We start from the raw sequence: 24,458 nt of genomic DNA, 5'->3' as shown, positions 1-24,458 counted from the left end.
TCACAGAAAAAGGGTCAACTTTAACTGAAGGAAGTCCATGTAACTTCAGCAGTCAGACTTTAAACAACTCTGCTAAAATTATTTCAGTTGTCTGACATTTCCAGAAGAGAACAGAATAACAATTTTTTATATTGCTTCTTAGTGCAGAGCACAGCTGTTGACAATAAGTGAGAGTTCCATAATATACTCCAGTGTAAATCTATGGATACTGCTATTTCAAGTATCCAATGCAATTAAAGCTACCATACTTGGGGGAACAGAAGAGCATAATTATTCCTCCAGAGTCACAGAAGTACTATATGGCATTAAGTTCACACCTCATGAGAGTTTATAGGTGTTAGGAGTTTCTGGTATATTTACCATCCAGCTGATTTACATGTAAACTTAGTAGTACAAAACTGTAAGTGTTCTAAATTATTACACTGTCAAACCTTTTAACAGAAAATATGCTACCGCTATCTGAAAACATTTTTAGCCCATGAGTCAAGCTCCTCTGTGGAATCAGTACCTTAAAGACAATGTAAGTATCTTGAACTTTTTTTCAGAGATGAAAAAAACAAACCCAAACTGTCTCATAAAAGGAAGAGCAACAATATAAACTTCTCCCAGTATGTTAAAATAGGAATGCAGCACCTTATCAATGAAATATCCCAGGCTGCCACTGTCCTCACTATTCTTGTCACTGCATACAGTATCCCTAAAATTCTTCAGGTGTCAAACTAAGGAAAGGCACAAGTAGCACATGGTTTAACTAATGTCTATGTTTCCTTTTAACAACTAAGAAAATAGACGAATACATTTTGTTTTTCAGACAGGCATCTAAACACAAAGAGAAGTTGGGAGATGTCTGCACTTGCTGTCTGCTAAGAAATAACAGTCCTCAACTACAAACAGAAACTGGTTTTCCAAAACCTTTCAAAGAATGGGTTTCAGATTTGAGCAATTAGAAGCAAAGGCACATTTATATTGGGCAGTCAAAAATCTGGGTTCATTTTCCTTCTGCTTTCTGAACAACATCCTTAAAAAATAAAACATTAGTAAGACTACTGTAGCGAAACAAAATTTTATGGCTTCAGTTGCAACTAAGAGATTAAATTATGTTTGTAAAATAGACACATCAAAATGAATGTGTCTAGAACAGGTCAAACACTTTGGAAAAAACAAAACAAAAGGAGGTTGTAGCAGGTGGATGTTGGTCTCTTCTCCCAAGTAACAAGTAATAGGACAAGAAAAAATGGCCTCAAGTTGCACCAGGGGAGGTTTAGACTGGATATTAGGAACGACTCCTTCACAAAAATGGTTGTCAAGCACTTGCACAGGCTGCCCAGGGAAGTGGCTGAGTCACCATGCCTGGAGGTATTTAAAAGACATGTAGATGTGGTGCTCAGGTACATGGTTTAGTGGTGGACTTGGCAGTGCCAGGTTAATGGTTGGACTCGAGGATCTTAAAGTCTTCTCCAACAAAAACGACTCTATGATTCTATGTATAATCACAATGTAACAGAAGACTTGCAATTACTTGATTTTATATATGGGAGTCTTAGGACTTCTAGGACTTCTAGGACATTTTAACCAGTCTTCTAGAAGGAAAAAAGACTATTGACTGCATAGTTTTCTTTCTGGACTGTCTCTAGTCTTTTTGAAATTATTGCTTCGTGTGTGTGTGTGAGAGAGAGAAAGAAAATGTTTTGTTTCAGCAGAAAATACTGTCATAGAAAGAGTAACAGAAATGCTTATACAGTAATTTAATTTTCAGTACACTGCTCTACATACAAATATTTTGCACTTCTGCCTGAAAAGCAGCTTTAAACCTCGTCTTCGTGGTTTTTATCATTTTCAAATTATTACCAAATTAAATATGGGGAGGAAAAAAGAAAATCCAACAGCTAGACCTATGAACTCAGCTCAGAATGACAGTAAAAAGCTGCATTCTCTTCTGACATACCCACACGCAAGCCAAAACATTTCTGTCCTATCTCAGTGTTTGAATATTATGGTTTTACTGATACTTCAGCAGTCCGGTGGCATTCAAGCTATGCCTTCATGTGGGATTTACACGACTCAATTGTTTTGGTAGAGCTTGTAGTGACATAACTGATAATCCTTGTGTTTGAAGTTTAATAAGCTATCTTCTTTTTTATACATACATTATTTTATCACTATTACAAACATGCTTCTGCATACATGCAGGTTGTAAGCATGAGCAATAAAGCAATATTTCTGCTAAGTCAATTTTCAGAAAAAACCTTGCTTTGAGACCGTATTGCATATGCAGTATGTACAATCGATTGTAATCAGTCATAATCAATCATACACACTCAGGAGAATCTGTAGATAACGTATCACTCAAGAAATAACATCTTAGTTTTGATCACCGTTAGTATTTAGATATCATGTAGAGATTCTTTGCTCTCAAGAAATTCACACTATCTCAGATACTATTGCTTAATATTTTGCTTGAGACACTTAGAAAAGCATTGGCTAAATTCTCAGACATATTTTAACAATAAGTACTCTATGCTACTATAAGTATAAAATAACATACTGCAAACATGGAATTTTCAAGACATCCTTAAACTTAACTCATGCCATTACTGAGGTCTGCAAAACCATAATTTCTGCTTCATTTTAGCCAACCTACAGTCTCCCTCTGACTATACAGCAATGCTGTATTTCATGCCCTGGCTCATTGTAACCTGATATGATTACAACCTGCCACCAAAACCAGCAGTACCTCCCTAAAGGTTCAATACCCTGCATGCCCTTGCTCTGGCACTTTATGTTCATTTTTCCAAGCATCAATCTGGATAAGGGAACTGGTCTGACTGAAAACTTTATGTTTTGGGGGTGTTATTTTTTAGCCAGATAAATGCCTGGATCTACCCCACAAGAACAGTTATTTGTTTCAAAACCTAGGCCACAGGAACTGGAAAAGAAAGTATCACCTGTTCCAGCAGCTAGCTCCACCTACTTCAAGTAAAAGTAATGAGAAAACTGCAGGCTTAAGCATAATTTTATTCCAAGGAATAAAAATACCACTGTATTTTGAACTTTGTGGTTTTATCTGAAAGAATCAAAACAAGTTGTTTCTGCTATTGATCTAACATGAATTCAGACAAATGTATACAGGGCTTAATGTGTATTAGATCACTGGTCCATACACTAAATGTCCAAATAAAAGCAAGGTTTGACTGCAGAAGACTCCAGGCACACACCTTAGCAAAGTGACAAATAAAACCATCTTTGGGAATAATATTTTTTTTTTGTCCAAATTTCTTGTTCAGAGCTTTCCTTCTTCTATTACTGCTTATCAACTTATGTAACATATAGCAACTTTAAGTCTCTTGCATAAAGGCCATAATTATTACAAAATAATCAATATGCTAATTAAAAGCCAAGCCATTCTAAGGTATGACCTCAATTCACAGCTCTTCAGGCATTAATTTAAGAAATTCGTCTCAACACATAACTATGAAACATCTCTTGTCTTCCCCAATATTGGCAGATCATAATCCAGTGAAGCAAGTATGAGAATCTTAGTGACACCAATTGCTCTCAACTGATTTATTTCATATTTATGCCCAGGTTAGGTAATCTTATTGTAGCAGCATTAGTATCAAATCCAATGGACATATGAACCAGACACAGAAAAGAGATGTTGAATACCTCAGGGAAGGTAGTGTTGGTGAAAGAGTGCACACGATTCAATAAGATTCCAATTTCTATTTGAAGTTTCAAGAACTTATCCAGACTAAATCTCTCTGTAATTATCAACAATCTTCAAAAACTTTCATGAAAGTACATCTCTCTGACAAACAAAAGGGGAGAATCTTTTATGCTTCTGTTTACTAATCCTCTCGGCAATCCTGCCTACTAATTACTATGATCTTGTATCATGTTAGGGTTCTCTACCTTTTAAAAACTGGACACGGCCATTTCCTTCAAGCAGAATGTCAAGGAGTCTCCCAATAGCACTATTATCTTAATTTTAAGCATAGCAAGTTAGCTGTGGTTTACCTGTACACGCACACCAACCTACTTTGTTATTAGAACTTTTAGGGGGAAAAAAAGCCCCACAGCTGAAACCAAGAATCTAGCTGGTAACCAGAACTTCCATCCATCCAACTTCCCAACTCATGAAGTAAATAAAAAGAGGCAAGACTAAAGCTTATCAGCAATCACTAACAATATATTATCTTTTCCCTATTCTCAAAAAAATCTTATTGTTAATAGTTGTAATCAAACAGCTCATGGTTATCATCCTTCCGCCCTTCCTCCCTCAAACTCTGGTACCTTGTTGCTCTGTATTTCACCTCCCACCCCCTGTCCTCCTGTGCCATACCCTTGCAGAAGGACTGCAGAGGGAACACAGCACCTTTCTGGGGTTCTGCTATGCATGGCCTTGGCTTCCATCTGCTTTCTGCAAAACCAAGAATACAGACTGTGTGGCTCTTCTAAGCTCAGTTTAAATCAGCTGAGGAGAAAAAAATGATTTGGCCTATTTTCTTGCTGTTCCCTAACACAGAAATGTACATACATACACCTAATTCTCACACAGAGGAGACATTTCAAAGCACTTTCTAAAACAGATTAAATGGATTCAGCACTTGCGTGCAAACCACTACCAGTCAACGGAAACAGAGGGAAACATTTCCCATAAGAAAGTCCATTTTAACATCAGCTTATTAAAACAAGGTAAGTAAAAACTAAATTGAAGACCAAATAGTAATTTGGCAGGGTATTCTCTGAATGGAGAGTATCACCCTTCAATTACATGTGCTTCCATTGTAAATCTATGCTACAAACGTATTACAAACAGCCTAAAATATCTGGAAAAGGCCTCAAAAGTTTAAAATGTCTTATGCAAATGAAAATATGATGATAATGCTCTCTCACTAACATATTTCAAGGACTTAATACAATTCCTAAAAACTATTTTCTAGAAGTACTGCATTTAGAGGGCCATCTAAAGCTACAATAACATGACCACGTGTCTCTCAGAGCAGCAGTCCTTTAGATGAAGGTCTTTGTTATGGACACTCAACATTTTTAAGACAATCAAATTTGAAAGCGTTCCCTGCAGAACCTCTTTTAGAGTGATACCCCTCTGTATTTTCTCCCTGTTAAGTCTCGTATTACATTGTCAGTTAATTCTGAAGTTTTAGTCTGTGGCAAAAGATCTTATTTTCCCATAGAGACAAGCTTAAACGCCAGATTGAGGATTTTTCACTTGAAAATTAGAAAAATTGATGCCTATAAGTTCATAAAGCTCTGCAGCAATAATCTGCAATAATCCGTTATCAAAACCCAGAACAATACTCCCAGATTCTGAGAATATCTACAAATAATGCACAATATTTTACCAAACAAATAGGTAAAAATATACATGTTGTGTGTGCATGCATATGAGGCAAAAAGCTCCAACAGTATCACATAAAAAACCACAACTTTGCTGTGTTCCAAGTCAAATCAGTGTTCTCTTGCTTCTTCCAACAGAGATAAAGGTGAGACTACTTTAGCTAAAGAAGCCAACATTTACTACTGAAAGTACCTTTTGCTTGCAGTCAAAAATATTGTTGTTACAGTAGTTTAATCTTTAACTAATTTATTTCAAGTGAGTGAGTTTCTTTGAATTTTTGCTTGCAAAGTAATCTGTCTTCCATCAATGAGAATCTGTGCAAATTATTAAAATAAAAAGGGTTTCAAAGCAATGCTGTTCCTTACTTCCTTCGTTTATACTTCGTTTGACTTCAGGCTTATTTAATATGCTCCCATGTAGATAAAAGTAGTACAATTTTGTTTTCATGCTGGGTGGCCAAAAGGTTAAACGTCAAGTTCCCAGTGTGGGAAAATCCCAAAGTAGACTAAACTGTTTTGATGCTTACCGAAGTTATATTTCTAGCAGACTACTTAGATGTAGTACAGCCAACAATTCTGTTAGTTGATCCTGCTTCACTGAGATAAGGACATTATTATATTAAAATATTTACAAGTATAGGAAGCTGGAATGTGTTTAAAATGCTGTAAAAAGGGCCCTGTTCAAATACAATTCTGTTACAGGAAATCCTTGGGGTGACAATGTTTACCTGTAAGCATAGCTATTCCAGAAATCCTCCAAAATTACATTAAAATATTCTCCAACAGTCCTTCGTACAGTAATTTCACATGGAAGTTACTTAACCTCTAATAGTTCTCCAAGAACCTTCACTCAGTCTGTACATCCTGCTGTACATGTCCATATGCTTCACTGCATGCAAGACTAAACCATACTAGTAGCTGGATCTGTCTGTCCCAAACATGTATCATCCTTTTTTAACATCTTGAGGAACACAGAGGTAAACCTTCCTTCTCCTTTAGCATGGCTCTCATTGCAGCTGGCTGGCAAGCAGTATCCTTCTCAGGATGATGACAGTGAGGAGCTTCAGATGTCAGCAACCAAAGAGCAAACCATCTTTCTACATCGGACAATTGACCTATGACATGAAATGCACAATGCTTATTAAAAAAATGTTAGCTGCAAGTGCTTCTCGTAAAAATGATGCTTTATGCATCTCTTGGAATGGCGTCTCTTGAAGCAAGCAGGAGAGTGTCCTCTGTAGGGGAGTTTGTCTTACTTTCTGGAGTTCTTGTCTTGTTCTTCATTTCACAGAAATGGAAATACATGACGTAATCCACTTAGAAATGTGCTGCTACAAATAAACTTGACCTTTTGAGTATTTTCACAAAGAGAGAGTTTGACAGTACCGTTGAGGTACTAGGAAAAAAACCTCTGGAAACATTTGAAGTATGCAGCTTCCTTCTCCTGGAAATGAGTGTGCCTACAAGAAATGTGATAAAGTACATATTCTGTGTCTGTCTCTTCCTGCCCCCCTTTAATTCCTAAATCACCTCTGAAGGAAGTGATTCTCAGAGGATATTTCATAAAAATAGAGACCTGGAGTTCGCTACCTTTACACAATGACGACATGATTATAGAAAAGATCCCTAGAGTAGAGAGGCATCACTGGTATTTTCAAGATCATTTTAATAAACTTTACAAATGACATTGGAATTTTGGAAGTAAGGCGCATGGAAGCAAGGAACTAGAAGACAAACATTAATTCCACTGAGGAATTCTGATACTGGATTAGGTTTTTCTAAAATTGTTATATCTCTCTGAAAAAATATGATACACAGTTACTCCAACAAGGTAAATACTTCCTAAGCAGTATGTTGGATCAGGGCTCTTCTTGGGTCAATACTGTTCTCACTTGTCAGTACAAAAGATCTGTATCAAAATCACAGTTCTTTCAAAGAGCTTCCCGCTCTGCATAAGCATCTCCTAAACTTTAAAGGAGCTGTCTGTCAGTAGAGCTCTCTCAGTTTTCACCAAAACCTTCAGACACAAAACCAGCAGCTCTGAGTGCAGACTTCTACTCTGGTTCTGCAACGTTATGTGGCAGCAACCCTGGGATTAAAACTGTTGGCTTATTATAGTGTCCAAGATTTTGCTCCAGGTAATCGCATATAAACCTGTAGTCCTCAGGACTGGAATTATTCTCAGAAAGCATCTGGGAAAAGAGAAACCTGCAGGGAGCTTAGCTTCATGCTGCTTCTAAAACAAATCTTACTCTCTACCAGAACATCTCCAATGATATGCTTGGTCTAGCAAGTATTTTTCTGCACTGACCATTGTGAGAGTTGTCTGTTCAAAAAGTTTGCTACACCGCTGACCCCATGTTGGTGACACATATCATAGCTTACTTGACCTCTAGCAAACAGCATCTTATTCACCTGTACATAAATTCACAAACCTGTTGCTCATCAGGTTTCACACTGTAAGAGTTTCATAGAACATGCAGACCATTCTGACACTCTGTTTTTCTAGGGGACTCAAACATTTTTTTTTTTTCAGTTACCCTCAAATGATGTACCTCATTTCTGAACTGGCCAAGAATGGGAGTGTCCCATCAATATCTGTGTAATCATCAGCGTTAGTCCTGGAATCAAAAACCCTTTTAAAATTTATTTGTTCCATAAATACTAGAGCATCAGTAAATACTAGATGACAGCAGTAGGACAAAGAAACTAATTATCAAGGTCTATATGATAACCTTATATTCTTAAATATTCCATCCAAGCATTATTTGGACTCAGTGACAGAATCTGAAGTAAAGTACAACTCTCAAGATACCTTCACAGGCCATATGAATACTATCTGGAAGCAGGTGACCTGCAAGAAAAAAGTTGTTCTTCAAAAGTCAAGACATAAACCAGGTTAACCCCCCCCTTTACGGTATTTAGGGGGATCAGAAACCTATTCTGCTGTCTGTTGGAGCTGCCTAGATGAAACAAGAAGGCCATTCCACTTATTACACTTTTACAAAAGTTCATCTCAAGAAATAAGAAAGGTATGGGAATTCAAGACTAGATATGTGTACTGGTTTTGGCTGGGACAGTTAACTTTCTTCACAGTAGCTTGTATGGCGCTAAGTTTTGGATTTGTAACCAAAACAGTGTTGATAACACAGGGATGTTTCAGCTATTGCTGAGCAGTGCTTACACAGTGTCAAGGCTTATTCTGCTTCCCACACCACCCCACTAGCGAGTAGGCTGGGGGTGCATAAGAAGTCAGGAGGGGACACAGCCAGGACAGCTGACCCAGACTGGCCAAAGGGATATTCCATACCATATGACATCATGCTCAATATATAAAACTGAAGGAAGAAGGAGATGGGACATTCAGAGTGATGGTGTTTGTCTTCCCAAGTAACTGTTACACATGATGGAGCCCTGCTTTCCTGGGGATGGCTGAACACCTGCCTGCCCATGGGGAGTGGTGAATGAATTCTTTATTTTGCTTTGCTTGTGCACACAGCTTTGCTTTACCTATTAAACCGCCTTTATCTCAACCCACGAGTTTTCTCACTTTTATCCTTCCAATTCTACCCACCACCCCACTGCAGAGGGGTGAGCGAGAGGCTGCGTGGGGCTGTGTGGTGGCTGCTGGCCAGGATTAAACCCCAACAATATGGATGAGCCAGCCATAGCTATCTTGAGTACTCTTGAAAACTCTGAATATCTGAATATTTTACATTGTGATAGCATTTTCAGTTATAAACTTACTACGCATTAACCATTAAAAATGAAATTATCCATAGCCAACTAATGTTTCAGAATGATATTTTTTTAAAGGAACCAAAAACTATGGGAGGAGATAGATTTTGTTTAGCTTCTGCAAGCTTTTTGAAAAAAGGGGTTTTTTTCAGGTTTTGCAAGGGTCACTTTAGTGTCAGGACTGGGGTTTTTTGAGTAGTTGTACTGTTAAAAAGTAAGTTATGAGCCTATGCAAACCCTCACCCAAAAAACCTCATTTTGTTAGCTAAGTCCCCCAAAATTTCAACCTGCTATATGGTCATTCCAGGTCAGAGCCCCAAGAGTGATGCAAGAAACATACAGTGTAACTGCTTCTACCAGCTGCTGTAGATCTCTATAGCAAGTCATGGCGAGCAGAGACACCACCTGCTTCTTACTTCCAATGATCCAATGACAGCATCTGAGAAAAGCATCCTGCTGGAGGGAAGATTAAGGAAGAAGCATGCAAATGGAAATATTAGGACGAAGTAGAAAAGGATGGATGGATGGATGGATGGATGGATGGATGGATGAAAAAAAAAAGATGTTGGATTTGCCTTGATGGAATGAAAAGCAGACTGAGACTGGAAATGAAATGGGGAGTGAAGGAAATAGGTAACTGGGGGAAGGACAAACCTAGAAAGTCCCAGAAAATGGTGTCAGACTTTGTGCATCAGGAAAAAGGAGAAATGTCTTTGACTCCTCCTTGACCTTCCAAAAGTGGATGGAGAGGATCCCAGGATACTTGAGTCTCATCATTCTTTGTTGCTCGGTACATGACAGAATCGTAAAAACCTCCTAGCAAAATGTGCAACACATTTCCATCAAACTCATCTATACAACAACTGCAGGTTATCATTCTCCAGCCATACTCTAAACACACTCTGCAGTAGATTCAAGAGCTCCAATCTTGATCCTAATAACACTGACACTTATATGATTTTCCATGACAGAATTTTCTACTTCAAACATTATTATGTTTTTTAAACTGTTAAACACTACTAAGGTTGTTAAGCTCAGCACTTAAAATTAGGAATTAAAAAAGTTATTGTCACTCAGGCAACATGAATTCAGCCATAATAAAGGATGTTACAATACAATACCATTGCAGAATATCCTGAATACTATTCAATGCAATTTGAACACAATATTTGCATCCTTTTTTCCCCTGGAAGACATCTCTGCAGGCGCTTAAAAACCTGTAATGAAAGAGTTGGTGATCATCACAGGTCTAGAGGGCAATCAGAAATGGAGTGCAGATTGCAGATGGAGCTCATGGTCAAACTACTCTTGGTAGTTCACCAGCTAGACCTGGCATCAAACTATGGCTCTCCCCATTGTCATACAAGCCCTTCTGCAGCACGACAGTCAATAATAAAAAAAGCACAGTAACTCACTACTTCAGACCAAAAATTCCACAGCTATTTGATCCTCATTTTTGGGGGGCTTCAATTTTCAGGAATGCTGAGTGCTCAGATCTGCAATCTGAAATCAATGAGACCACTCATTCAAAAATAAAAAATGGCAACATAAAGCTAGTATTCTGAGACGCCAGTCTGTGCATTTAGTCTGGCGGCACAAACTGAGTGGATATGTTTCAAGTTAATGTCTCAATTTTTCTGCTATGCAAATGAAAAACCGAATTAATTAGAGCCCTTTGCCACACATGAGCATAAAACCAAGCATGATAATTTTTTTCTTTGCCTTTTTCTCCCCTGGTGTTTGTCTTCGAAAAATAGTCTCTGTATACATAGAAGATACATTTTATACATTTTTTAATTTTACATTTATTCAAACTTAACCTTAATTCTGACTTTGCAACCTCAATGCTTTTATAGTGATGTGTGTGAAAATTCAGAGTTACACATCACACTAAATTTATTGACTTTTCAAGGATGCAGCAGCCATATTTCCCTTGAAAGAAGACTGAGAATTAAGACCGGATAAGTAGAGCAATGTAAAGTTCTGTCAAATCAAACAGTATGAAAGGCTGTAAGAGTCTATCTTTGGTCCTCTGTGCCATAGTAACACACTCAAGACAAGTACATGAATAATCAAAACTATCTGGCTCAACTTCCCTTCATAAAGGATGCTAACAACAGAGGGCAAAAGGGCTAACAACATTCATACTTAAGCTCAAGGCCTCCATTGCAAAAATATGGATCTTCTTCCCAAACATAGTATAAGATAAACTTGATCTACAGAAAGCAGGCCGTTTGCACTACTGATTTCCAGTCCTAGCAGATACCATACGGACAAACTGCTTAATCACAGTTCTTGACACTTTAAAAAATATCTATTTTTTTAATGAAAAAACCCTGTCATTACCATATGTTGCATTTGGCACGGTGCAGGAGTTTCTCCCTATCACAGGAAACTTCCATTTTTCACGTTCACGTCAACTGTCTTTTGTTACCCGTGGTTAGTCAACCAATGTTTTTGCTGAATTAGTCCAGCTGAAGCGCTACTTATTTGCACCACGCGCTAAGCTACCACTTGTTATGAAGCTCTGCATAAACCTTCCACTCCACAGAAAATGTCATTTTAAAAATATAATTGTCCTAAATACAAAGAAGACAAACCCTGGTTTTACACTATCAGTGGTGGTACCGTTTGCAAAATAATATTTTGTTAAAGAAAAATAAAGATTTGACTAGAACGGCTCCAGAGACAAAAAGCAGAGGAAGATGCACACGGTTTACATTTGGAGGCGCAGCAAGGCATGCCAACGCCCGCTGCCTACCACGACGCTTCAGTGACAGCTCTTCTCTCCTGACGGAGGACGGGTGACAAGCTCCTGCCTCTGCCCTCCTCTCCCGGGGGACCTGCCCGCGCAGGCTGCTTCGCCTCCCAGCCCAGGGGCCGGCTCCACGCAGGGTCACCTCTGCGCGACAGCCCCGGGAGCGGATCTGCCGCCAACAGCCACCGCCTCGCAGAGACATCTCCACAGCCAAAGGGCGGGGAGCGATGTTCCTCCATCCCCGCCGGCTCCGGCCGGTTTCCCGGGCAGCTGACAGCGCTCGGCGGGGTCGCCGGCACGTCGAGCCTCCCCGCCGAGCGCGGCACCGAGCGAGGCCGCGGTGAGGAGGCGAGAGGCCGCCGGGCCGTTAGGCGGGAGGGGCGCGGCGCGCACACACCTACCGTCTCCTTGGCAGCGGCCGCCACGGGGATGGGGAGCAGCGCCCGGGCCCCGCCCGGCTCGGCGGCTGCCGGCTCCCGGGGGGGCTCCCGCCGCCGCTCGGACAGCCGGTACCCTACGTACACGGCGAGAGCCCCCCCCGCCGCCCAGCCCAACTCCCGCCGCCATCGCCTCAGCCCCGCCGCCCCGGCCCCGCCGCCGGCCCACAGCCTCCGCGCCGGCTGCGCGCCGGGCGCGGAGCTCAAGCGGCGGCGCCACCGCAGTAGGGTGCGCAGGGCGGCCATGGCCGCCGCTCCGCCCCAGCGACAGGCGGACGGAGCCCTCCGGGGTGCCGGCAGAAGCCTCGCGAGAAGCGGGGAAGGGGTGGGGAAGCGAGAGGCCCCCTCCAGTCCCCGCCCCGCGCCACCTGCCCCGCCGCACCGAAACCACCGGCCTGCCCGCGGCCAGCGCTCCGCAGCCGGGCCGGCGGCCACCCCGCCTTCCCTCGTAGCCCAGCGGCGAGGCTGGAGGCACCGGCTCCCGCCCGGGTTGCAGCAGGCGGTGCCCCGCGGGGGTGCCCGAGGGGACAGGCAGCAGCAGGCAGCGGGGCGTTTTCTGCCTGCGGCGGGCTGCAGCCAAGTTAGTGGAGATACGAGAACGGTCACGGACCTGAATCCGGGCAGTTTAAGCCAAAATGTTTGGGAAGGGTGATGCGTGAAACTGCCATGACTGGGGACAGCGCTGGTGCGCGGGCCTCACTGCGGTACGGTGCACTGAGGGCGTACAGTGTGTGCTCAGCATCGTGCTCCAGAGCCTAACCTTGTGTGTTCGTAGCCTTGCTCCCAGGCAAATGTGCCCGCACAACCCAGCAATGTGTCTTTGCGGAAACCTGCAACTGGTAACTTAGGAAAACGAAGAGCCTCCAACCATACCTCATTTGCCTTATTACCCCGAAGGCTGGAGGTGGCTGCGGCATTAAGATTGTTCACTGTTGTAAAACAAGGCTTTATTACAAGCATCCAGTGATCCTAGTTATCTGTATTAGAATGAAGATTGCTGCAACTCAGTCCCGTAATACCTAGTAATGTCGCAGCCCGTTTCCAAAGCCTTGAAGATTCTTGGTGCATACCTGACATACAGCTGAAACTAAAAGCGTGAGGATTGTTTCAGAGAAACAAATTAAACAGTGTTGCCTGTGATACTAACATTCGGCATATTAAATCTTTGATTTTTAAATTTATTGAAACCTGACAAATAGTCTGGCGGACTATTCCATAATTTTGTAAACTGTACTGTAAAGTGTCCATAGGTGGCACTTAGTCCCACAAGGAACAGTTTTTACAAATGAAACGTGAAACAGGGAGCTAAACAACTTACCAACAGAGAGTAATGCTGTCCTTTGCCATTCTTACACTGATCTAGATAACGTTCCTTCTGTTTGGTTGCCTACTGCATTGCTGTATTGTGACCCAATTTAAAAATTCCCTAAATTCTAGTAGGCCGGAAACTTCTGCCTTCCCCAGGTCCCTCTGACTTATCCCTCCAGCACCTCTCTCTGCACCTCGTGTTCTCGGAAAAGAGGGATTCTCCTTGCCCCTACTTGAAGCTTATTTGCTGTTCCTTTAATTTCAAAGTGACCCCAGACTACGGTATCTCCTGCCCTTTCATGGCCTTGTGTTACGAAGCCTTCTCATCAGTAAACCACAGACACTTGCCATGTCAGCAGCCTCTCCTCTGATAAATATTCTTGGCTGCAGGCAGCCTCCTTAGCATAACCAAGCACTAGTTAAAGACCAGTTGTTAAAGATGAGCATGTTCTTTTGTCCCTTGTTGGTGCTGATGGGCCATAGGCCTTGTCAGGCATTTCATGTTATGGCATTGTCCATGGTACAACCTGCATCGCCACCTACACTATCTTGAAATTTCAAAAGCTGTACACAGACATTTCAAGTTGCAGCACACCTTATAGCATTTTTTGCAATGGTCAGGTGCAGCCTCAGTCTTTTTCTTCTTTATATAAATATGTTCTTTCCAAGTTTCAGTCAGTCTTACTTTTTTTAATCCTAAATCTTTGCTGGCTTTGTATTACTATGAACAAGATTTCAGAAAATACACAAACTATAACTCATTTTAATAGGTTTAAGACACTCATGCATTTTCAATTTCTAAGAAACATTTCAGTGGTTACGATATTGTGTCAAGGGAGAACTGTGGCCATGTTTGTCAACCGACAATCTGACAGATCATACAACTGTAAGCATGCCCAAGGTTGAATTACCTCAGAGAGATGTCTGGAAAGGCAGGTATCTGGGGTGAATGATAGAGTTACTGCATTTCTTTCAATATTTTAGAATACCATAAGCCAATTCATCCCTCAAGTAATTCCCTTGACTTCATTACCCCAGGCAACGCTACAGGCTTGGGGAAGAGTGGCTGGAAAGCTGCCCAGTGGAAAAGGACCTGGGGGTGGTGGGTGACAGCTGGCTGAATATGAGCCAGCAGTGTGCCCAGGTGGCCAAGGAGGCCAACAGCATCCTGGCTTGTATCAGAAATAGTGTGGCCAGCAGGACCAGGGAAGTAATCATCCCCCTGTATTCGGCACTGGTGAGGCCGAACCTCAAGTGCTGTGTTCAGTTTTGGGCCCCTCACTGCAAGAAGGACATTGAGGTGCTGGAGTGTATCCAGAGAAGGGCAACGAAGCTGGTGAAGGCTCTAGAGCACAAGTCTTATGGGGAGCGGCTGAGGGAACTGGGGTTGTTTCGCCTGGAGAAGAGGACGCTGGGGGGAGACCTTATCACTCTCTACAACTCCCTGAAAGGAGGTCGTAGCCAAGTGGGGGTCGGTCTCTTCTCCCAAGTAACAAGTAATAGGACAAGACGAAATGGCCTCAACTGGCACCAGGGGAGGTTTAGATTGGATATCAGGAACAATTCCGTCACCAAAACGGTTGTCAATCATTGGAACAGGCTTCCCAGGGAAGTGGTTGAGTCACCACCCCTGGAGGTATTTAAAACGTGTAGATGTGGCGTTTTAGGGACATGGTTTAGTGGTGGACTTGACAGTGCTAGGTTTATGGTTGGACTTGATGATCTTAAGAGTCTTTCCCAACCTAAATGATTCTATGATTCTGATTATTCCCATCTGTTAAAAAAACTATCAATTTTTATGTTACATTTTTATGTCTACTGCTTTATTTATATGTACATTTCTCAAGTGAAAGTTTTGTCTCCAAACCTGAGCTACATCTCTGTACTAAAAAGGACAATATTTAGGTGTCAAGGCAAAAATAGTTTCAGATGCTTAGCATGACTGAAACTCAAGTATTTCTCCTGTAGTTACATGACTGAGCATCCAGTTTGGAAAATTTTGTTGAGTGTGGCTCTTGGATCTTTTCAGTTCTAGCTGCCACATTAAGAGACATCATTCACCAATACAATTACCTTTTAAAAATAGTCTAGTTTTTCCATTTGATTGGAAAAGAAACTACTTTTTGGTCAATGTAGTGTCCCAAAGTAAACCTCTTTGTTGAATGACTCATCAGTCATCTAAATCATAGACATCAATGATGAGTTATCTCCCTGTTCACATTGTTTCCCTGAAATTGGTTAGCCACATTTTAATGACTTTTCAATAACACCTTTAGGCTAATCTTTTTTTCACTTCAAAAAATTTGATACACATCTGTAACTACTTACACCTGGCTATGTTAGTCAGAACTTCCCTGGCGAGCTGTTTACTTAGGAACAAGAATGCAGTTTATTTGTGCAGCAAGTCAAAAACCGTAAGCTGTCTGCACATCTTCTGTGCGCAGATTGAGAAGCCATGTAATTTAAATAACTCAAGGTGGTTTTTATCCAGTGATCCGCTTACAGAACTAATATAAAAGCTGCCAAATGAGGCATTTGAATGTTGAAATATGTGGAAAAGGTCCATTCTCACTGGATGTAACTGGATGTAAATGTGTGCTCACTACCTAGCTTCTCTGGCCCATTCTGCTTATATAGGAGTTATTCATGTGTATCCACAAAAACATGGACGATAAAATCATGACTGTTAAAAATCCCTATGAATTTCTGTCTTCATTTAAAGAAATAAAATGAAAAGTGAAGGGGCAAGAAATGTAGAACTTCCTTTCCATGAGAAATTTTTTTTTCAGCATTACTTTTCCCTCCTCTGAGCTTTTGTAAATAGGTATATTTATATATACATGTATGTATACATGAATACATACCTGGAACTGTATCAGTTCAGAAGAAAAAGTTCTCAGTGCTTTTAAAGTCTGTATGTATTGCATTTAAAAGGCTTTAGATCATCAGATTATGACCTGACTTGCATATGAAGCCTTGAAAATGATTGTCTTTTCTTCCTAGTAAATCCTGCACAAGAATACACCTTATTTTACTCAGACCTGCAGTGCTCTAAAAGGCTCTCACTGCAACTTCTGCATGTTTTGCTTGTCTTGTTGAAAGCAGCCAAATGTGTTTTCTTGTCCAAATCTAGGAAGAATCTGGAAATAGTATCTCCACAGGTATCTCCAGCTGGACATACTCGTTTACGTTCTACTCGGTGGGGTTTGTTCTACCCCGTGTTTGCTCTCTCAGGTATTCATGAACCCCCCCTTCATTCTCCTAGCCAATATTTTATTATATCATTAAAATTTTATGGCTGGCACAGCACTGTTGTAAGGGAGTTCTAAAATTAATAAAGGTGCAATAAATTGCAGGACATAAAGCTTTACAGCTAGCAACTTTATTTCAACCAATCTGATAGATACATAGATCTACCTCTCTCACTATGTATATATATATGTATATATATAGACTATCTGTCAAAGATTTCAGTCCACTGCTTTGTCCACTCCCTCGGTAGCCACCAGGTTTTGCCTGTGACAATATGCTATTCTCAGGAAATATACAGTAATTATATTGTCTATAGAAGCTCTAACTACTTGCTGTGGAAATAAAAACTCGACCGCATATGTATTTGTTCAACGACACTGAAAGTGCGGTCTCTAGGAAGTATACGTAGAGTTGATTAGATTGTACTGTATACTTTAAGTTGAATTATGTACTCTCGTAAAAAACACTCTTCAAAATTATTTAACTTCCCATGGTATAGTCTCAGAAGGTGCAAAAAAAAAAAATCTGTAGTGTTATCTTTTCCTGTCACATGACTAGTGCAAACACAAAAAAATTTCTTATCTTTTTGTTTCTTTTCTGGTACTTTATAAAACAGCATAACCGGTTTAGTGCCCAGACATTAAAGACTCCACTCGGAAAAGATCGACATTATATATTCCACTCTAAATGTTTCCATTATATAACAGGAAAGATTTAACCATAAGGGTCTTCCAGTGTGTGATGGCTGAGGATTTATTTTTTTTTAAAAAAACCCTTCCCCCCTGGGGACAGTGGTGCCATCTAACCAGAAGAGCCCTCTACTGTTTGTAGGACTCGGAGAGTCCTGCTTGGACCCGGCAACATTATCCGTACTGGAGCATCCTTAGGCTTAGAAGAAAATACCTCCTCCATTTAGCTGTACCATCCCAGCGCATGTCCTGCAACTTAGCAGCTGTGATGAACTAAGTACAGTTTGATCCTGACCGACCAGTCACGTCGATAAAAATACTTGATGCGTGTTTCAAACGTTTTAGGTATATTTGAGTAATCAGTGTACAGGCTACTTGAGAAATAGGTGCCATATAGATTATTCAACTTTGATCTATTTCTTTGATTTAGCACTGCAATTAAGTAGATTTGGTTCAAAGAGAAAGCTCATTGGTTGATGTTTTACACTGATGTGATAATGTTTACACAGATGTGCTTTGAAATCTCGATTATGGTGGATTTTTGGGTCCCACCACATGACAGGCTTCTGTTATCTGAAAGGTAAAATAATATAACATCTATCTGTAACTGCCTTCAGAGCAGGTCCGCCTGTGCTCTCTTCTGAGGTGATTTATCTGATCATTGTATTTAGCGTTAGTTTTTTCAGTTTTAAATCCCTCCACAGTAAATCACTTGCTTTAAAGCAGCCTTTTTATAATTCAGGTGCACACAGGGGCAGTACTTAGGACTGCAATGATGAAAAGGTGTAGCATTACCTGCTTTAAAGCACCTGCCAATTAATTAGCCCTATACTCTCCATAGCAAATAAAGCTAAGCAGTCAAATCCATTTGATCTCTCAGATTTAGACTGTGACTGAAAAGACCATGGAGCAAGATGGGAGAACTAATCTTTCATGATTCTCTGCAACTTTTTTGTTTAAATGAAACCTTAAACTGCCAAGTGATTCTCTCGAACTTTTGAAAGAATTAACTATGAAAGATCTTTGCGTTTTATACTCTACTACCATGTTTTAACATGGGCAAGGAACTGCATTGCCATCTTCAATGCTAAGATGGGTCATGTAGTTTGAGCCTTAAAATTCATTAGACACTACAGAAAAAGCAGCAAAAAAGGCAAAAGTCAAGCTCTGAGTTTTAATATACCATTGTTTTACCCTTGCTAATAATGAAAAAAAAAAAAAAAAGTGTTCCACCAATACATTTGCACACATGAACCACTGTACTTTTGGGATGAAAAAAATGCCTGTGGTCATCTGGAACAGGACAGCAAAGTCCTAAATTGATTCAAAACACCGTAGAAAGACAACAGAGCTCTTTCAGTAATTATTCCTAATCTGTGGTGCTCACAGACTTTGGTGATGGGCCCAATGCAACCCCCCCCAAAAGATGCATTAGATGAGCCATCTTTCAATCTTTCTTTCTTTTTCTCTGCAGGTTTTGAAAATATTTATCTGAAACCAGGGGCCTGCCCATTTCTGTTTTCAAGGTGTTGTATCGATATCCAAACCCTATAGATCAGTTTCATGTCACGTTAATGATAAATTAAATGCAAGGGAGAATTTGCAGAGGGGAAAACACCTCCCTGACGATGCCAATTTCTTTAGAAATTCCCCTCCTTGTAGCTGAAGCGATAAAAGGAAAGGGTAATGCATGTACGTTTTATTAGCGTTTTAGAAACAGGGAGTAAAACTGTCAGATCTTGAGGTTTTTTTCTTTCATGTGTGTCTGGGCAGGTCTAACCCTCAGGTAACGCCCTTTCTCCTTCTTCCCTCCTGCCTCTCCTTGCACCTGTCCACGTAACGCTCCGGCAGCTCCCGCCGGGGCCCCGCTCCCGCCTGCCCGCTGCCCGCCGCCCGCTGCCCGCCCCCAGCTGCCCGCCCCGCTCCGCGCAGGGGCTGCCCCCCCTCCCCGCCCCCGCCACGCGTGTGCGCGCCCGTGGGTGACTGCAGCGGGGCGCAGGAGGCGAGCCAGGAGCTCCCTCCCCGCCGTCATCTCAGATCAGAGGAAGGTGCGAGGAGAGGGGGAGCCGGTTTACAATTTCAAACGCAGCCTCCCCGCAGAGGGCTTCATTAGCATATGTCAGGGGGACCGCCGTATATATATATACACACGCGGGGCGTATAAACACCACCCCGCCGCCTGGCTCACACCGGCACGGATCGGCTAGGCTCGGCTCAGCACGGCTCGGCCCTGCCGGCTCCCCATGCTTGGGGCCCCGCCGCGCACCCCCACATGCCCGCCGGGAGAGGCCGGCAGCCGCTCTCCGCCGCCGCGCCCTAGCCCGCTCGCCCCGCGCCCCCATGGCTCCGCTGGCCGAGGTGGGGGGCTTCCTGGGCGGCCTGGACGGCCTGGGGCAGCCGGTGGGCGCCCACTTCCTGCTGCCGCCCGCCGGGGAGCGCCCGGCGCTGCTCGGGGACCGCCGGGCTCCGGCGGAGCGGACGGCCCGCAGCGGCGGCGCGGCGGCGGCGGCAGCGGCGGCAGCGGCGGACCTGGCGCACTTGCAGGGCATCCTGCGGCGGCGGCAGCTGTACTGCCGCACCGGCTTCCACCTGCAGATCCTGCCCGACGGCAGCGTGCGCGGCACCCGCCAGGACCACAGCCTCTTCGGTAGGCGGCTGCGACACGGCCCCCGGCCGCGCTCTGCCCGCGGGCGTGTGCGTGTGCGCTCTCACGCGTGTGCACATCCACGCGCGTGTGCATGCATGCGCGTGTTTGGGTGTATGTGCGCGCGCCTGCCTGTGCGTGTGCGTGTATATGCATGTGTGCGCGTACCTGTGCGTGAGCAGCTGCACTCTTGGGAGGGAGGTGTAGTGCCGGTGCGGACGGGGCAGGTGGATGCCCTCTCGGCACCGGCTTCACCCCTCGGCATTCAGCTACGGGGGCTGCACCAAGGCTTCAGGGCGAGGTGGCGAGGGAGGGCTGCGCATCCCAGGCAAGCCAAGAGGCGCGCACGTATGCCCTTTCTCAGCCTGCGCTGGGTGTCTGTAGGCACGTGCATACGCCTGCAGGTTTGGTGGGAAAAGTCGAAAGTCAGACCGAGTCTTTTTGTATCCGCTATCTGTGTTGGAGCTTCCTGAGTCTTCGTAGAATAACATGGATCATGGACTCGGGCATGCTGAGCCTTAGGCTGCATGAGACTGCTTCGTTTTCCGGACAGAAAGTTGAAGCAGAGGGGCCTAAAATGCCTCTTTGCTCAAAAACTTACAATGCTTCCCAGTCAACTTTCTCTGGCGGTAAACCAAAAGGTGATGAAGACAACCCCAAGATGTAGATGTTTCCTGTGATATAAAAGTAAATCCTAACTAGTAGTTGTAGGAACTGGACATCTGAACAAACCTGCCGTTGTCAACTATATGTGAATTTTTGTGCGTATTGATTTAGCAGTCGTAAAAAGGTGATTAAAGAGTTTCCTATCATCCTCCCCATAGTCAAAACAAACTGCTGGAATGGCTCTTAATTGCTTTTATAACACATGGATGTTTTCAGAAGTAAAAGAGCAGTAGTCAAACAGACAGTTCTTCTCAGAAGGAAGATTTCCTACAGCGTCTAAACATGAAATAAATCTTTGCTTTAAAAGAAAAAAAAAATTAGCCCCAGATCAAACATTTACTGGGCTTTTTAGAAATGTTCTTCCTTTATTCTACCACTATTTTCGGCAGGTTTGTCTGATGTGGTTGCTTTGTGGGTGGAATCACCTGCTTATTATAGTTTTGAAAAAGGGTGGCTTTGAAAATGATACCAGAAAGACAAAATACCTCCACCTCTTTTTATGGGACTTTGTGCTTTAGGAACTGGAAAACTAGGATGATTTACATGCAATAGAGTTTTTAATGCTTACTCTTTGTAAAGGATTTATTTTCTTCGCTGCTTGGTAATATAAATAAGAAACCCGCCAAAGCTCAATTAAAATTCAAAACATTTTAAATTATTGTATAGTCCAGACAGTCCATCTGTCTGAGAGTGAAAAATGGTCCTGAATGAAAAAGAGTAACCAGAAATACAGCAAATAGATGAAAAGTCATAATTGAAATCAAATGCACTATTTAAACCCACTTACCTAAGATTCAGATTTTTTTTTAATGTTTTGTGGTTTTGCTGCTGCACAGCAAAATCTTAGGTATGATTCTAGAACAACTTCTTGTTGCGGCTTTGTTTACATTGTTAACAACTTCCAAAAAGCCAGTTCACACGTTCCCTTTCTTTCATGTTTTATATGTGCTGTAATCTGTGCATATCAATTGGTTAAATATGTTGGCATAGCCCTGCCAAATTCAGGCTTCAAATAGTGCCTCATCTCCCAAATACTTTATATTATTAATATATATTACATTTTTGGGCAAATGTAATATAAATAATGCTATAATCCAAATGTTAGCTAATAAGCAGCATATTTAATGCACATAAAAAGCCTGCACTGAAGACAGCAAGTTGTGTCAAAAGGTGTGGGCCCATATGCTAGATAAGATGTCTGGCAAATATTTTTTTTTTTTTTTCCTGTGGGTAGATTCTGTTATATAAAATTCCCATCTGTACTTTGATTTCCATTCAAATGATGTAATAATGGATGTGTTTTTTTAAGATCATGCTATCGAGAAAGTAAAGTATATTTTCAGGTAATTCAAACTTATCTTCCAATGTTTGAATAGGCAGTTTAGCGAATAGTATATAATCATTATAGATCGGAGCTGCATAGTACTGAAGGCTTTAGCCTCAGCACTGAAGAAAATGCTTTTGTACTCAAGGTAAAAAAAAAGGTTTCTTAAACGGTGTAGGATCCTTATTCCTAGATGAGGCTTCTCAAACTGCTTTTCTGTGTATGTTGTATACATTACCATGTAGTATTTGAAATTTCAGAGAAACTAGGCCACATTTCTTAAAATATGTACTTTTTCTACTTGTTTTCAACTGCATTTTGGATGCTACGTATTGTATGCTTACAAGTTGAATTAAAGCAATATCCTTTTTTTTCAGGTATCCTTGAATTCATCAGTGTGGCAGTGGGACTGGTCAGTATTAGAGGTGTGGACAGTGGCCTTTACCTTGGAATGAATGAGAAGGGAGAACTCTATGGCTCTGTAAGTACCATTTTCATGTCAGCTCAAACATGTTGAGGTTTTGATTCACTTAGTATGCAAACCCCTCAAGTAGCTAGCTGAGCTCGTCTTAACTTTCAAAACACTAACATCTTTTCCTGTTGAAATGTATAATATAGTTTTAAAGTACAGGTGGGATACTAAAGATTCGATGGGAAAAGTTTCTCTGTCCTAGACGAAGAGAACTGAAAAGAAATATTCCTCTTAAATTACGACAAAACCAGCTAAATTAAACTAGCTATTCAAACAGCATTTAAATTTCCTGCTATCTAATTTTCTTTTTATCAATAGTGCAAATGTATCACAGTGCATACTCTATCATCAAAAACATTGGCTGCAATTGGAAAAAAGTTAAAAGGGTAGCTATGGAACAAATAAACAACAATTAATATAGTACCCTGACTTACATTATGTATAGCCTAATTCTCTTCTACAAATCAGCAGGTGGTACTTCTAGGTACCAGTTTTTTAACATAAAAGCACGTTCAGATACTGGGAAAAAGAGGAGAATACCATTTGTCACAGTTAGATACCACTATTACTTGAAAAATCCAAATGATGCAAGAGTACTGGCAGTATCTGGAGATCCCGACTGGAATATTTGCATTTAAGAATGAAAATTAGCTTATAATCATTACTGTTGATTTGTATCTATTGAACAATTTCAACATATGACCGTAAATATATAAACTTTGATTTTTGCAATACTATCAAGATAATCAGTCTTAGACTCTTCTCCTTTCAAGTCTTAAAACATCTTGAGATAAAATATTCTGTCTCTCCAGTTCCTTTGGTTGTGGTTAGTCCTGTTTAAAATGTGAGGAGTGATGCACACCACACAGAACATATGGAAATACCTTCCTGATCTGTTACATTGCACCTGAGTCCCTCCACCAAATCTCATTTCTAAAACGGTCGATACCCCAAGACAGAACGCTATCTAATATACTTCCTGTAGGTCAGGTGAATTTTAGTTAAATCATAAATAAATAAATAACGCCATCTTGGAGAGAGAGTTTGATTTGTTGACAGTTGAATGAACGGTAAGGCTGCACAAAGCCTAAAACATTTTGTTTATTTTTATAATTTTTTTTTCCTTGTGTGTTCAGATATCTAGCAACAGCTTGACTGATTTTTCTTCCCTGTTTCTTTTTGTAGGAGAAACTAACTTCTGAATGCATCTTCAGGGAACAGTTTGAGGAAAACTGGTACAACACCTACTCGTCCAATGTGTACAAACATGGAGATTCGGGGCGGCGATACTTCGTAGCACTTAACAAAGACGGTACTCCCAGAGATGGGGCAAGGTCCAAAAGACACCAGAAATTCACACATTTCTTGCCCCGGCCCGTGGATCCTGAAAGAGTTCCAGAACTGTACAAAGACGTGTTAGGATACAGCTGAGGAAGGAGGCAACTTTGGAAAAAACCCATAGTGGAGCTGTTGCCCCCACTTTCATGGCAATACCAGCATGAGGAACCTGCAGAGATCTAGGATGCTGGATTGGAAGGAGCTACTTTGTGACAGGCAAGCCTCTGTTTTCTAGCCTTGGATTTAGGAGACAAAGCCTTAAGGCTGAGAGTGGACCAGCCTCCTTCAAACTTGCCGAACTGTTTGGCAGCCAGTACCCAGAGGGAAGTTGGAGTGTGACTTTTTTAAAAATGACAAACTCTTGGCAATTTGGCTGGATTACCTGTGGTCCATAAATTAGCAAAGAACTACCTACATCATGTGGATGAGACAACAGCTGGAAGAAGTAGAAAGAAATGGACTGTAAAATAGTAA

The 24,458-nt window shown here is 41.8% G+C and overlaps 2 protein-coding genes across 11 annotated transcripts in view; one reads left to right on the top strand and one right to left on the bottom strand.

Moving 5' to 3' along the window:
• The window catches only part of MICU3 (mitochondrial calcium uptake family member 3), a 55,691-nt gene extending 43,110 nt beyond the window's left edge, over positions 1–12,581 (bottom strand). For 8 of the 10 annotated variants that reach the window (XM_054823966.1, XM_054823964.1, XM_054823971.1 and 5 more), the window contains exon 1: positions 12,256–12,581. In XM_054823966.1, the coding sequence (XP_054679941.1) occupies positions 12,256–12,537 (282 nt within the window). In that variant the 5' untranslated portion in view covers positions 12,538–12,581. Of the gene's footprint in view, positions 1–11,857; positions 12,199–12,255 lie in introns of those variants that run through there. The other 2 variants (XM_054823973.1, XM_054823974.1) reach the window with 2 other exon arrangements.
• FGF20 (fibroblast growth factor 20) lies at positions 12,536–24,077 on the top strand. The gene is given in 5 exon segments (XM_054823924.1): positions 12,536–12,939; positions 19,630–19,740; positions 19,742–20,187; positions 22,552–22,655; positions 23,832–24,077. Coding segments are annotated over 5 exon segments (1,311 nt in total).
• Positions 24,078–24,458: the final 381 nt, after the last annotated feature.

This window comes from Grus americana, chromosome 4 (assembly GCF_028858705.1).
Source record: "Grus americana isolate bGruAme1 chromosome 4, bGruAme1.mat, whole genome shotgun sequence".
In the NCBI taxonomy this organism is placed as follows: Eukaryota; Metazoa; Chordata; class Aves; order Gruiformes; family Gruidae; genus Grus; species Grus americana.
The sequence above is the reverse complement of the archived record's forward strand: the minus strand, read 5'-3'. Positions and strand labels throughout refer to the sequence as shown.